Source organism: Toxotes jaculatrix, chromosome 5 (assembly GCF_017976425.1).
Source record: "Toxotes jaculatrix isolate fToxJac2 chromosome 5, fToxJac2.pri, whole genome shotgun sequence".
Classification (NCBI taxonomy): domain Eukaryota; kingdom Metazoa; phylum Chordata; class Actinopteri; family Toxotidae; genus Toxotes; species Toxotes jaculatrix.
In genome coordinates this window covers 19,971,279-19,987,502 of record NC_054398.1, presented here as the reverse complement: position 1 = coordinate 19,987,502, position 16,224 = coordinate 19,971,279, and the positions used below count along the sequence as shown (strand labels likewise).

At 40.2% G+C, this 16,224-nt stretch overlaps 1 protein-coding gene across 1 annotated transcript in view; it reads right to left on the bottom strand.

Annotated features, from left to right (window-relative positions):
- Positions 1 to 16,224, bottom strand: part of cntn1a (contactin 1a) — a 59,634-nt gene that overhangs the window by 18,866 nt on the left and 24,544 nt on the right. The window contains exons 2-6 of the mRNA XM_041038865.1: positions 11,981 to 12,115; positions 9,946 to 9,981; positions 2,886 to 3,012; positions 1,771 to 1,949; positions 1,277 to 1,372 (exon numbers count right to left, since the gene is read on the bottom strand). Coding sequence (XP_040894799.1) covers positions 1,277 to 1,372; positions 1,771 to 1,949; positions 2,886 to 3,012; positions 9,946 to 9,981; positions 11,981 to 12,035 — 493 coding nt within the window. The 5' untranslated portion in view covers positions 12,036 to 12,115. The remainder of the gene's footprint in view (positions 1 to 1,276; positions 1,373 to 1,770; positions 1,950 to 2,885; positions 3,013 to 9,945; positions 9,982 to 11,980; positions 12,116 to 16,224) is intronic.

Here is a 16,224-nt window from a genome sequence, read left to right as displayed (position 1 = left end):
CTTTGAATAATCTGAACACGTGCAAAATAAAAATAGCACAATTCTTCAGTGCTGAGGGAAATTTATTATTCAATTCATCTACTGACCTTTCAGATGAAATCTTATAATTCTTTTAGCTGAGAGGCATAATATAGAGCTACTGTAAGCACACTGGTTTGTTGAGGTAATTCAGATGCTGTGGAAAGATCATTATAACAATGCTTTCAGAATGTTTTGTTTAATGGATTTGCATTAGCATGAATATTAAAAATATGTGTACAGTTTTCTAGGCTGATGGCTGTGGCTAAATAACAACAATACTAATGGTAAGATGAGAAAATAGTTTTATTAAACCATGCTCAAAGAGTATGACATGAAAAAGCTGGAAAAATAATAAAATGAGGTCAAATACAAACCAGCACTAGGGGAGAAAACAAACAACAACCTTTGTGAGGGAATATTAGCTTTAACTAAATATGAGACTGAGGGAAATATTTTGTATTCTTTATCTTTTCCATCTATGACCGGGTAGAGAGAAATCCAGCTTGGTTGGATCCAGGATGGTTGCAGACAGAGAAGACAAAGCTTAAAAACTGATAATGAGACAGTGAAAGAGTCTGTGATGTCATTATTTTTATACCTTGGAGATAAATTAAGAAGGGCAATTCAATCCCAAGCCAACAGGGGATGAAATTCCTTTGCTTCATTTCATTATTTCACTAATTTGGTTCATTGCTCTGATAAAAACCCAGCGTGGATATGCAGATAAAAAGGTTTAAAGCACAGTATTTCTAATGAGTATTTTATCAGTCACACTTTCCTTTACATATATGGAAAATGTACAATCTTCAGTCAACCTGACATAGATGACTGTGGAGAGCAGCACCTAGAGCAGGGGTGGGCAAACTGTTCCACAAAGGGCCGGTGTGGCTGCAGGTTTTTGTTCCAACCAAGCAGCAGCACACCAGACTTGACTCATTTAATCAACTGATCTCAGTCTTCAGACAGCTGATTGGTCAAACTGTGTGCTCTTCATTGGTTGGAACAAAAACCTGCAGCCACACCGGCCCTTTGTGGAACAGTTTGCCCACCCCTGACCTAGAGGGAAGCCCACAAAATCAAGGACAGAACACTGACTGGAAATCCAAACAGTGAACAGTACAAACTACAGTGCCACGGTTTCATCCACCTGTTTATCAGTGAGATGGTAGATGGTGATGTAACATGATGAGGGAGGTTGAACATAATCTTACAGGAACACTTCAGCAGATGCACACTCAGCTATCACATGACGTACCTGGACGACGTGGTGGGGGAGCGCAGAGCAGCACTGCCCCCTGTCCCTCTTTGACTTTCACAGTCTCTCTCTCCTCTGATGAGAAAAGATCGAGGTCTAAGAGGAACAGAGATCAAAATGAATTGGAAGACAGCTTCGGGCTGAAAAGGCACTCAGAATCTACCATCTTATATTCACATTTGGGTATCTCCCATAGCTAATTTCCATAAAACCTACTTGAATGTTTTAAAGACTGTATAAAGTTCAACAACTGCTTTTACATTTTGCTGTGATTTTCAATAGAAAAGTACATTAGCTATGCTGGCATTATGAAGTTAGACCATTCACAAATTGCACTTTCCACACCACTTATGATTTGTCCCAGTTGCCCTTGCAACTTTGGTGCACTTGATATGCATGAAGGTACAGCTCCAGGGCAGCTCAATGTTAAGTCTGTATGGTGCTGTTGTATATCGTTGTAGGCCTAAATGAGGGTGCACATCTGGGCCACTTACATCCAAACTGGACCGAGCCCACTCGGCTGATGACTGTGCCGTACTTATTGGAAGCCATACAGGAATAATTCCCTTCATGTTTGCTTTTAATGGGGTTGCTGATGACCAAGTTGCCGCCTGCTAAACTGTAGTGGCTGCCCTCTTCACTGAAATTAATTTTCATGTTGTTCATCTTCCACCTACAAGGAAAAGAATTGGGGTCAGTACAATAATGCATTTTGAAAGCAGTCAGTGTCAATGTATGATATGAGAGGATATAACCAATATTTGCTTATAATTAAAACTGTTGACAAATGCTGTGTTTTAAATGAAGAACCATAAGCAGAATATCGTCAGTTAAGTTGTTTGGAGCAGTGACATGCAGTATTTTAATTGCATGTGCTGTTCTGTGCTATGTGGCAAACACCTGATGTTAGACCCTAAACTCTGCCCAATCTGCATCACAGCTAATCTGTCTTGCAATACACCTTACCAAGGTCCAAAAAACTGGAAATTGTTATTTAATAAGGCAATTACAAATTTCATGTTTCGAAAGGCATAACAGACTGTACTGTAGATGAACCCTCTTAGACACTTAATACCAGCTGTGGTCAAAGCTAATTCCTTCTCCTCTGACATCTAATTCTGGGCTCTCTGACAGTGAAACTGATTTTGGGGGATGCAACGCAATATCATTTACATACATTTACATCTAAATTGAAACGGATCATGAGAAATGCTTCAAATTTTGAGCTGCAAAATGAGGTGGAGACATGATGGCAATGCTATTTGTGCTGCAGGAACATCTTATTTGTTACTAGGTTTTTCTGGCATGTCACAGTTTGGCATTTAAATTATTTAGTTTGAGGGAAAAAAACATCTGTGTTAACAAAATGATCTGCAAAGACTGTCTGACAACAACAAAATTTAAAAATATATGGTGCGTCTCTGTCCTACTGGATGGTCACACGCACACAGTAAACCTTGGAATTGATTCAAGGTTAAGATAAACATCCTTGTGACCCTGCAATTTAAAGGCAGACCCGAAAACACTATGAGAAATGGTGAACCATGGGAGGTACACAGAATGCACAGTGGGTAGTAATGAGAGTGGGTTTATGGGGAACATAAGTTACTTGTATACAGCAGGTGGACTGGCTCGAGCCCGGCAGTTTAGAGTGATTTTGGCCTCGGGGGACTCCTCAGGGTAGATGGAATCCACTGGCTGCTCCTCAAACACTGGCCCGTAACCTGTGGATTCATCTGCCAACAACAAACAAGAGCAGGATAAGTAACAACAAGATAGGTCAGACTTACAAACAGGAAATATCAAGGTGTCAAAGCTCAGTGTCTGTCTGGCAGTTCTGGGGCAGTTTCATCAAAAATGAGACAGCTGGGTTCAGATGTGACACAAACTAAAAACATACCGGCTAGATTGTGAGATTGCCCCTCTGAGGACCTGTCTTTTAACATTGCAGTATGATTTGTGGCTTTCACAGACGCACACCTCTAACGCTCAGTGGCTGGCCTCAGATAAATCCTGGTTGTAGCTTTAACTAATCTAATCCTTGAACCCACACAAACTCTTGCAAGCACTGAAGCAGAGTAATAAACCCCTGCTTTATTCCAAATCGCAACATCACACAAATTATGACAGAGATGTGCTCACTCAGGTGCCAAATCAGTGATATTATTACCAGCCAGTACAAATCCTGGAACTGGAAACGCTAACTTGACTTAGCATAATCCAACACCCCTTTCATAATGCATGTGTCATCATCAGTGCCATGAAACAGTTGCATAGACAAATCCGGAGAGAAGAGTCTTCTTGATGAAAATTCCTTTCTTGGTTCAATCTGCCTTTTACACCACCAACACATACACACAATTAGCCCCAATTACTCATTAAAACAGACAGACATTATGAGCTGTGGCATGAATAAGACATAAACACAATGCCAAACTATGAATAAGCAATGAGGTAAAATGTTCCCAAACGCTGATTATTCTCTCAGATCAAGAGGGTGTGTAGGTGACTGCAGGAATACAAATGTGAACCCTGTGCGTACGTGCACATGTGTGTTATTCCCCTGCGCCTCTGAGTTCTAAGAGAGCACAGCTGACACCTCAATGGGGAGAAGCTCGCTCTTTCAGACAGTAATATCCTGCTTCTGTTCGATCCTTCCAAACAGGCCTGCATTGCTGCTTAGTATTCACTCACTCTGAAAATGTCATATTGACAGACAGCAACCTTTAGAAACCTGTACAAAAGACTTTTATTTTCATAATATCCTGCCACCTGAAACTGCATTCTCATGACTATTTACGAACACAAAAGGAGAGAGATATATTTGTGCAGAATAATAAGAAAATAAACCAGGAATTATATACATTCCAGCAGTCAAACCTGTGAGGCTGACACTGACACTACAGTAATCTCCAAAACTGAATACGTATTTATCATCACTGAACCGGATGCATATTTAACTGCCTCTGCTGTTCAGAGTTTAGTAATCCTAACCAGTATGAAAACAGATTTATAACCACAGTAGCAGTGTTGTACCCCGTATGGCAAACCAGGAGGCAGCAATTAAGATGTTAGGAGACAGGATCCACTCCCACTCACACACTCCAGCAGCCAACCGTGTGCAAGAGCTTGATACTGATGCAAATCCCAAGGACACTGAATTACTGTGAGCTGTGAGGAAATTAAACATAGTATAAATGGGGCATAAGGCAAATTAAGTGAGAAGCTATGTTCAGGGAACAAAGGAGAAAGAAAAAAGTGCAAAGAGAAAAAAAAAACTTGACAGAAACAGGCTCACACGGATGAATAGAGCAAAGGGAATATAGTGACCTTATTTTAGTGCTGGACTTCAGTTGTTCTGCATGAGTGTCAGATAAATGCTTTACATGTAAATATGAAATATAAATGTGGGATGGGCTGGAGGAGGCGAGTCACTGAGGCTCTGGAACAGTGCTGAAATAGCAGTTGGAGTGTAACTCAAAGAGATGAGCGCTGGTGCCATTCCTATCCTTTCCCTATAATGTGGGATGTGACAGATGGTGGAGGGGAGTGTTAAAGCAGGCCACATAAGGCCCACTGCCTGGAGACGCACACAGGCCTCTTACATTCACTCTGCCTTGTTTCACTTTCTCGGTCTATCTGTCTCTAACCCTCTCTGGCCTCCCTCTGTCTCCTCTTCATCTCTAACCTATATCCTACTGTCACACTCTGCTCCTGCTTCCCTTCTAAGGATCTCTTAACTCTTTAGTGCAGTGCTAGCAGGTAGGACAATTCAGACATTCATGGTGCACACCCAAAGGATGAAGTGATCCCCTGACTGCTGACCCAGTGTTACCAGCAGGTAAAAGCTTTCAGTTACCTCGTGAAATACCTCAACATCCACTAGATGGACACTTGTGGTACCTCATGACTTTGGTGATGCCCTGACTTTTCCCCCCTGGCACCCTTCAAATTTCATGAGTTTCAAAGTTGTGGTTTTGAGTGAAACATTGGATGTACAGCCATTGACTTTGTGTCCCATGATGTCCTGTCATTACTTTACATTCTTTTGATATTTTTGCCTTTTATTGGACAGACCATAATGGCATGGCTATGAGGAAACTTACTGACTTTCCCATCACCATCTCCTGAACTTTATATTACTGCTAACTAGCAAATGTTATCATGTTAACATGCAGAATAAGGATAATGAACATGGTCAACATTATACCTGCTAAATATCATTATGAACATATTAGCCTTCAGGCTACCATTAGCTCAAAGCACCACTGTACAGCCTCACAGAGCCTCTAGCATGGCTACAGTGTACTCTTAGTCTTGTTTTTCTTAGGTTCTCCTTTTCTTTGAATCAAACCCTTTCTCTATTTTCTCTTTTGGCACTACTTGACTGTGGATACACTGAGTTGTTCTGTTTAACTGGCAAGTAAAAAAGTAGTTACATAACAGTGAATGGAGAGACACATACTCCCACGCACACATACAAACACACAAAGAAAAAAGATAGACAGTTACTCTCAGGGAAGCCCACATCTGTACAAAAAGGGGAAGAAAGACTAGTGAGACGCCATCTGTCTCCAGGGCCTGATGGAAGTGATCTTCCTCAGGACAGACATTATTAAACACAGACTCCTATTCAGGTAAAGACCAGGTAGGTTTAGACTGTCATTTGAATTTGAAATGCCATACAGCCTGTTATTTTAGGAGCCTGCTCTCTCCACCAGCATCACTTTCTAATGAGACATCAATAATTCATTGAGGTATAATCATACAGTAAACAACTGCTATATCTGTCTTATTTTTTGTTAATTTGTTTTTGTTAATGTCTCTTTTACATTTCCAGCTGTTTCACATATTTCCTTTCTTCAAACACAATATATTTTGCATGTATTTCTGATTCACACCTAAATAGTCACATAATTATTCAAAATCCCAGAGGAAGTTAATCCTCTCATGAATTCAACTTTACAAACAGCTGTGCAATTCAGCTACATCTGCAGCATATCTTGTTTGCATGACCAAGAGAGTGTCCAAGTGGGACAGATAACATATTGTTTCCTGGAGGCAACAAAATCACAGTGTAGCCATAATTACCCACAAGCCCCCAAGCCCCACAATGAAGCATAGTTGCGGACAAAATTGTCCCTGGAGTGAAAAATCTAATGTTTTTAATTTTCTGTATTAAATAAATAATATTTAATTATTATAAAAGCTAGCTCAGTTATTTGCAGAGGTATGGTCAGTGTCAGTTAGTGTGGTGCCAGCTGTGCAATCACAACTGCTGTCATAACTAATTAGTCTCTGAAATGGTGGCTAGAACAGAGCAGAGCTATTCAAACAGGACATATGAGGTTTTCACAGTCCATAACATACATTACAAAACTGAATGCACCCCTGAGCAATATCACTAACGGAGGAAACTGGTGTTTCAGTGACTGCCCAAACCATTACTCACAAAAGCGCCACAAAACTGCAAGGCTAAACTTTGCCAAAGAATATGAAAAGAAGCGTGATAAATATTGGCAGCAAAGTCTTCGGTCAGATGAAACCAAAATAAATTTGTTTGGATCAGATGGGGTCCAGCATGTTTGGCACTGATGTGGCCAGAGCTACCACAGTGACTGCACAGTGCCAACTGTGAAACATGGAGGTGGGAGTGTGATGATACAGGACTGCATGAGTGCAAAAAGAGTTGGGGAGATGACATTTATAGATGACACCATCAATGCAAGTTTGTATATCCAAATACTGAATGACATGAATGAAGGATAGCAATGACTCAAGAAGCTTGACAGGTGAGGATTTGTCTAACTTGACAATGATCCCAAACACATTCCAAAAAAATCAGACACAAGTTTTTAAAAAAGAAAACAGTGAACATGGCCAAGAATGTCTCCGAACTTGAACCCAATAAAACACCTGGGGAATACTTAAAAGTGGAAGGCAGAGCAATAAAACCCCTCCAGCAAAGAGCAGCTGGAAAAAAAATCATCTGTGAAGATTGGCAGAACATCTCCACAGAATTGTGCAAGAATGGAATCATCCATGCCCAGGAGGATCAAATCTGTCATCAAAAGTGCATCACCATATTGGTCTTTAGTCCAGCAGCACTAAAAAAAAAATAAAAAAATCAGTCTTTAAAGCATCAAAAACTTATCTGCTACTGGACTGAAAGGCATCCTAAAGTTTGTAGCTTGCTCCAGTACTTAGGGAAAGAGCAACGTGGATTCATGTGACTTACAGCTGATTCTAACAGAGACAAGTTTCACTAAATTAAATCTATATAAATGTCCAAAGACAGCTTCTCAGACCACTTCTGCAGCATTACTCACGTTTCTGCTGTCCATCTGTTCTTTGTGCTGTGCGTTCCAATCACCAAAGCATCTAAAGCTTCAGGCACTCAAACCAACATACCCCTGTTCACAAGCTCAACAAGGTCATGTCTCTGGACTGAAATGGAAGTAGTTTATTTAACAGGGATACACTGATCCAGCTTTTACCTCTCCTGTTTCCAATTCTAATACCTCCACTCAAATTATCTCCTGATAACAAGGACTGATCTGAATTCACTGGAACCAATTATATGCAATGCAGCACCAGGGATTGCTGTGGATAGCAGAAACACAAAATTTACAATGACAAAAACAAAGACACTGTGTTTGATGTGGATCCATCATGAAAGATGCCTGATCTGCTTAGTAAGGTCAGGATACCAATCCAGCTTTTTGGATCAGTACTTGAAAAGCAACCGAACAAATGGCTAAAAAGCTGAGAGGCGGTTTGATAAGTGTCTATTGACATTTTGATACTTTTTTTTAATACAGTGAAAACAACAAACATTTTGCAGCCATTCAAGCCTAAAGGGGGTGACTGACTGGTACTAAAGAGACAGATATTGGGTGAACTATCACTTCTCTTGTAAGAAAAAAAGAGAGATTCTACAGTGTGTCCCAGCTGGAAGGCAGCCTACACAATGTTCTGACCTTTGAAGAGCGTGGTATTGACTCTGCCTCCTCCTATGACTACGCCTTCATCTTTGTCCAAGTTTGACAAAGAGTTCAAAATTATAAAGCCTAAGCAGCATTTTCTCACACATTTCAGTGTTGAGTGACCTTAAACACTGTAATCCGGTGTACTAGACTGATGTGTGCATCATCAAAAACACTCAACCGAGTCCAAGCCACATCATGCTGTGTTATTTCTGCAGACAAGTGTAGATAATGTCAACATGTCCAGGAGGTGACACTCCATACAGGCAAATTGACTGTGAAAATCATCTGCGGTCGATGATTCATGAAGAAGAAAAAAGAACGAACAGGTTAAAAAAATAAAGAGAGAGAGAGCGAGAGACAACCAGAAAAAAAGATTCCTCTCATCACTGGTTCCACCAACAATTCAACCTGCATGGAGCAACACAACTTGTTTCCATAAATCAGCAAGCCTTCTTTTATTTCCCATTTACCCTTAGCTGGCAGTCTGCTTCCACTTTATTTTTCTCCCAGAGAATAAAACACACGAGACAAATCTTATGCAGACAGTGAACACTGACAGTATATTAAATGACAATCTGCTCTACTTGCTTAAACAGGAAGGTAAATACAGATGTTCTGACAGACACATAAACATATATACACATACATACATAAGTGGGTCAGTCATACAGCCATCCAGTGCATATTTAATTTTTTCCTCCTCTATCTCATCTATCATATTCATATAACCCCCACAATGAGGCGAGGCTTGGTAACTGTAATACTGGCTCTAATGACCATCCTAGATCCATTTGTCCAGTACAGTGGAATGTCTTGGACCATTTCTATTAATGTACATTTCCAAGTAGGAGAAATCCAGAAATAGCAACAGTGGAAAGAAACATGACCTCCAGATAGACTTTCATTAGTCCTGTCCTATTGCAGACCATGAGAAAAGGAGCCGTCTTTCACTGCATGTCCCTTTATGAATCCTGACAAGCGGATACTATTGTAGTTTTACCACCTCAGGGGATGGGATGGGCCCATTTGAATCTGACATAACTTCTTTTCTTTGGCTTTCATTGTATGTCAGTAAATGAGTAGAACAACAAAGAACAAAAACTAGAAAAGGGAGTTTCAATTAAAAAGGAGGTGGACATTTCAAGAAAGTATTAGCTCTCAGATACGGTAAAATAACTTCACTCTGAAGTCACTGGCCTTATTCTTCTCAAGCAGATCTAGTGGCGTAGCCTTGATTATGAACCACAGCTTGCTTCCTCCTCTGAACTCCAAGGCCCCAGCCTCATCAACCTGTCACTGAATAGGTGCAGCTTGTTTATCTCTGGTTTGGAAACTATAGATCAAATGGAAAGTCTTTTGTTGCTATTCTTCTATCCAATTTTTCACATTTCAGGTATTTACTTTTATGGTCTTGGTCTGAATGAGCAGATAGGAATCCCATAAATTCCTGAAGGGTACTTTGACAGAACACATAGATGTTCATAAAAACAGATCACTTGTCAACCCTGTGACCTTTCTGGTCAATTAAACATTCTTAGTAACCTCCTGGTCAGCCTTGACCTTGAAACCTTATCACCACTGGTATAACACTTTATGAGTATTGAAAGTTCTTGAAAACTCATGAATGATTTTAAAAAGTGCAGGAATGTAAAGTGGAAGCTCTAAATTGCATTTCCTTACCTCCAAAGTCCGGTATCGCTCCATTAAATGAAGCACCTGTAACAAAGGACATTATGTTAGCATTCTGAACCATGACACTGCAAATGACAACTGAGTTCAAGTACTTCCTGTGTTCTTGACTACAGGAGTATTTCTCTCACGTCTCACTGGGTACAACAAGATAAACTATCAAAACCTAATGTATACCATCATGAAAGTTTTTTTGGAGAGCTGCAGGTCATTGCTAGAATCCCTTTTTGCTGCTGAGATGAAAGACTGCCTTTGGCTGATGGCCATTTCTGTGAAATCCACTACATCCTGCCCTGCACAGTAAAATACAAGATGTGAAACTTTTGTGGCCTTGAGAGTTTAATTACTGTGTGATAGAGAAGGAAGACGACAATTATATCAACTGAACGATTACACAATAATTATGACTATTGTTACTGTTGCATGCCCAAGCATTTTCATGGGCTGGCTGAACCATAAAAAGCACACACATGTTATACTTTAGTTGTTCAGTAGTGTGTGCTTGACTTTTGTTCTGCTGTCATTGCATTAACGTCACCTTAAACATCAAACTTCATTCTTGTTGGGGCTAAACAAAAATGTCAAGCCAATGTTCTCTACCCACAATAACAATCTGAGACTGCTGGTTGACTGCTGTCTGTTTAGATATAGCAGCCATACAGTTCACCCCTGTGCAGCTGAACTCTACCACATATAGTGTACGGGAATGGTGCAATCATGTATGTGGTGTTGATGTATGTTTATCCAGCCATTCCTTTTCTGTAGCTGTATGTGAGAGAATTTCCAACAGGACATTCTACGCTTCAGTTGTAGTGCTGCCAAAATCTTTGGTGAACTCAGTCACAATGCTATAAGTACCATCCCATATAAAAAAAACAAAAAAGAGGAAAGAGAAAAAGCAAGATAAACCTCCTAGATCTCAAAGCCAGTTTAAGAAGGTTGTGGTGTGAAGCCAGAATTCCCAATCCAAGCTCCCATTTTTTTGTGGTTCATGTGAAGTCCAGTCTGAAACAAGTGCAAATAGCCCCAGGTATGGGAACACAGAGGAGGCTGTATCTTTTTAGACAGGTCATTTTCAGGCCTGTTGTTTTCTGCCAACTATGCTTTGTTTCCAACACAGATGAGTGCACAGCAGGATCACAAAAAACAGAAAAAAAACAGGGAATAAAACCTGCAAATTCAAGAATGTCCAAGTGCACCATTGCCCTTTATCACAGAAACGTAGGTTTTTGAGCCTTCTTACAGTCTGTGCTCCTTTTACAGCTGGCCTTAGCATGTATCTCATATCTTTGATCTAGACCTGATTTAGCGAGTTTTCACTTACATCTGACAATAAAACATATTTGCTGCTGTCAATAAAAATAGATTTCTTCCTTGAGGCACCCATCACTTCCAATGTGTGTCTTATATTCATTATGTTCTCTAAAGCTAGCTGTTAGCAGCTTTATTGACACTTTGTCTTTCTTGCTTCCCATTCACAAATTAATAGGGTTGGTGTGCTATTATCCAAGCTGCCTGCCACCTGTTTGATTTCCATGAAGTGGAGTTGGAGTCAAAATTTGTGTATTTCTGTAGTTATTATATGAGACATATTACACAGATCTTGAATGGTTACACCTGATGAAGCTGAAGGACATTCGAGTAAAAAAAGACTCAGGCCAAATGAGCAATGTCCTTTGATTTATGAGTGCTGTTCACAGGCAGTGTTTAAAAAGAAAAGTCTCAAGAGAGCAAACGGATAATACTGATGAACTAATTTAACATTTAATGTAGCACTGATGACAAATTTGTGAAAAATGTGTGGTTCACGTATTTGTATTTCAACTGTAGCAAGCAAATGACTCAGAGGGTCATACAAAGATTCAATAGTTAGCATGATTGACACATTAAAAAGGCTGAGAATAAGATATGATTCTTAGAGGTGTGATGGTTTCATTCAACAGCAGTGATACAGTATCTCAGAATATCTTTTAATACATTCTGCAAATTAATTTAGCCATTCCCTTTCATCTGGTGTGCTACTGACCTGCAGGGGAGAGTGAGAGGAACAGGAGAGGGAGGAACAGGGTGAGGTGCAGCATGATGTTGAAGCGAGAACCACCTGGTGGGGTTAAAGCGAGGAGCTCAGCTGATGGAACATTAGAAGAACTTCCTTGATTTCCTTAAAGAGACAGAAGAAAACACGAAGAAAGACAGAGATTGTCAAATGAAGGAAAAAATACTTATTAACTACATTATAAAATAATGTTTTCGTCTGCTCAATCTGCAAATTTACAGAAATATGAGAAAATCTCCACTGCAATTCAGGTCAGAGAGTTTACAACAGTAACAAAACACATGGCTTTGCAAAAAAAAGAGGATTTTGGCCTGTTTGGGCCCGGTTTGTAGTTTTGTAATTGAACACACCAATATTTACCGCATGAGAAAAAAAAAAAAAAAAAAAAAAATCTAACAGCATCAGCCTGAGCCAGGAAAGAGAAGAATATATTAATGCTAAATAGAAAGCAGGATTTAATTGTTGGGCATCCAATCATATATTGCATCTTTTCTTATAACATAAAACTACAGTAATAGGGAATGAATAAGCCTGAAATACAATACATTCCCATTTGCAAAACCACAGACCAGCAGTTACACTCTGTGTCTTTGTGTGGGTCTGCAAATAACATTTATTTTCGTTACTGATTAATCTGTTGATAATTTTTGACTGATCAAATGCCTATCTGTAAAATACCCAAAAACAGCGGAGAAAGTTGAGTTTCTCATAACAACTTAAAGTTCTGCTTTTGTCTGCTATTACTTTACGCAATATGAAATCATGCAAAAAAACAAAACAAACCATAAGCCATCACATCTGAGAAGCTGGACCTAGAAAATGTTAAGCATATCTACTTTAAATGTGTTCATTTATTATCAGAAATTGATCAATTTTATGTTCACCAGCTAACAGATTAATGGATATAATCATCTCAGCATTATGTGCAGAATAATGTCCATTACAGGACACATCTGCCTCACATGGAAGCCTTACTGTGTATGTACATGGAAACTGTATCAGGATCAACCTGTGTCATGGCACATGATGAGCTTCACCAACCAATCTCTGCCTCCATGAGGACCATGAATACACGGTGCTGCCGCATCTTAGCCATGCCTCTGCTTCCTGTCAGCCTGCAAGGCACAAGCTGCTTGATTGGTTGACACCTGATGACTGACATCTGGACAGTAGCCAGAAGAAATCCTGAGCGCTGGTTTAGCTGAGCAGGCATCTCGCTGCTCATTCACTGCCCCCAAGATGTTAACGTCACACTTGGAATCACCAGTGCACCACTGGCTCTCAGCCTCACGCCCAGTAACACAATATGAAAAGCAACAGATCTCTGAGTGTGGAAGCACACTGGGAGAGCAGACAGAGACAGGAGAAGGGAATAATGGTCCATAATGGTTGAAAATATAACCCATATAAGTGATGTACTAAATCAGATCAGACTGAAAATGTTTCAAGTGTTTAGACCTGTTTTATTAAATAAAGCATAGCCTCACAGAGGAAAAGATCCTCAGACTGAGACAAGTCTAAAAGATAACTGTTTTACCATGATGCTCAAAAGTCATTTAATTAAACACGTAATAAATAAGTTATGTGTCACCTTGCAGATAATAGAACAAGTGTGTAAATTCTTATCAGCATCAAGCCTTTTTCATTTTGCGCGATCATTTTTGTCAGCATAAGTCAATTCTACCATGAATGTCTCTTCAGTGCATGTTGACAAATACAATGTCAAATTCACAACCACGTTTAACACCTCATATATTCATTTACTGGTATCAATATATTAGCAAACCTGTCCATTCATAGCCAGGTCATGCTGGCTTGGTCATGCGCGTTGATCACAGTGTAATTGAACATGAGGCAGATACTATTGATTCTTTGTGCAGAGCCTGAGGTGTCAGCTGGCGGAGGCTCAGAGGTGTAACAGCAGGATTGAGATCTCACAGTCTCCAAACAAATGGAGTCTTATTGCAGAAAATGGATGATAGCAGAGAGTCTGTGTATAATATTCCAGCTTTGCAAGACATCACACTTATGACTAAACATTAAAGCACACACACACTGGCACATAAAAACAAAGTAGACATGCTGTACAACCATGCCACACACACAATAAGTTGGACATAATGTCCGAGCTGTACAGCTGCAGGAAAGCAGTACAGAGGGGGATTTCATTTTCACGCTGGCCTGTATCCTAGCAACACCTTTCAAAAGGAGCAGTTTGTGTGCCATGGGGGGCCTTTTGTGGTCAGCAATGAAACTATGCAAGCACTCATTTTAATCTGGAACAACACCGCTGTTGTGGAACGAAGACCTAGGGTGCTCTGCTCATCTATTAAAGGCATTCATCTCTTCAAGTCAGACAGAGCACTGAAAAAACAAGTTTATTAAAACTCTTGCCCTCACTCACTCTCTCTCTCTGTCTCTCTCTCTTTCCCTCTCTCCATCTACTTCACTTTACAGGTACACTGTTAGTACAGGTATGACTTCCGTATCTCATAAATCATAAATGAGCTTAATAGATGCACTTAGGAGATTGGGAGAGACGACAAGGAGCCTAATTACAGCATTACAGGATATCGTGAAAGAACCAATCCCATCTATCCCATTAAGAACTGTCAGTGAATTGATATACTGTAAAAAACCATCAGACCAGCGCCACACAGAAAGGCAGCATGCTCTTATAATCAGTATTAATGGGGCCTCCTACCTCTCCTGTCCTGTCTTAACAGCCAGAAAGCACGTGATGAGAGTGCTCCAGTCATCACGGTAAATCACAAGGCCCAGACTTGACAGCCCTCAAACAAGGCCATTTCTTCTCCCCCATAAATCACACCTTGGACGTTGCCAGAGCTATTACTGCTCGTGGTTTGATTTCTGTGTTTTTTCATGTCGGGGTTTTTTTTTCCCTCTCCCAGCTTGGTGTTGCTCACTGAATTCTAATCTCTTTTTCTCTCCCATTACTCCCCTTAGAATTCTCAACCTCATTACTCCAAAATCAGAAATCATATTACACTGAGCCGAGGCTGCTGGGGGCATATTTTGGGATTTTACCGCTGCACTCCGATGACCAATACTGTCATCTGTGCTTTTTATCATGACCCCATAACACCCTTGGGGCATTATGGACTCAGTGAAAGTGAGTAAAACCCCTCCTTCTCTGTGCTTGGTCTGATGTAAGCTGCATAATCAAGAGGGGAACTTTACAGAAATGTCTTCCCTTATCAGCTGGGACAGATCCACTGATGTGGGGGAGGACGAAAGACAGGAAAAGAGGATAGGCTGGAGGAGGGGATGATGGAAGGGTCAGAGTGGTAGGCTTCAAAAACAAGATGTTGCTCCAACAACCCCAACCCCCTTACATCACCACCACCACCACTCCTTACACACAAACACAATCAACACCACCGCCACAATCAGTCATTAACAACAGATTTGCTGTAATCCTGCAAGAGGAAGCCAAGATGGGGTTAATGCTGGTTTGGTCTTAATCGGCTGGAGAAGTAAAATGAGCACTGCTTAGACACAGTGCCAGCTACTGCAGCATCCGAGTTATGTCTGAATTCCAGGAGGGTGCAAACATTTCTAGCATGCAGGGACAGTGAGGGACACAAAGAGGGACAGTGCTGTTTAGAGCTGAAAAGATTGAACATTTATCTGCAACTATCTTCATAACCAAATAATTGCTTCAACCATTTACAGAGTAAAAACACCAAACACTGTCTGGTCCTAGTTCCTGTGAGGATTTTCTGCTTTTCTCTTTTGTTTATTCTAAAGTGAGTATCTTTAGATTCTGGACTGAAAATCATTTTTTTCTATTTTCCCCACATACAGACATGATGAGTGATTTATTAAGCAAGAAAATAATCAGCAGAATAATCAATAATGGAAACAAATGGAGTAAAGATGCATATTCATTTTCTTCAAGATTGATACTGCCCTCAAATCTGTACCGTAGATAAGAAGGCAGACTTTGTTACCTTTGGCTAGATCAAGGCTAGCTGTTTCTCTCCTGTCCAGTCTTTCGTCTAAACTACTCCTCCTGGCTATAGCTTTATATTTAGAAGACAGGCATGAGAGTAATACCAGTCTTCTGACAAGGAAGCATATTTCCCAAAATGTCAAACTATTCCTTAAATATTGTCTGCTGGTTAATGAGAGATTTTATTTATCTATTTTTTCATCCTCACCTCTCTTTAGACCAAGGCATGAGACACTGA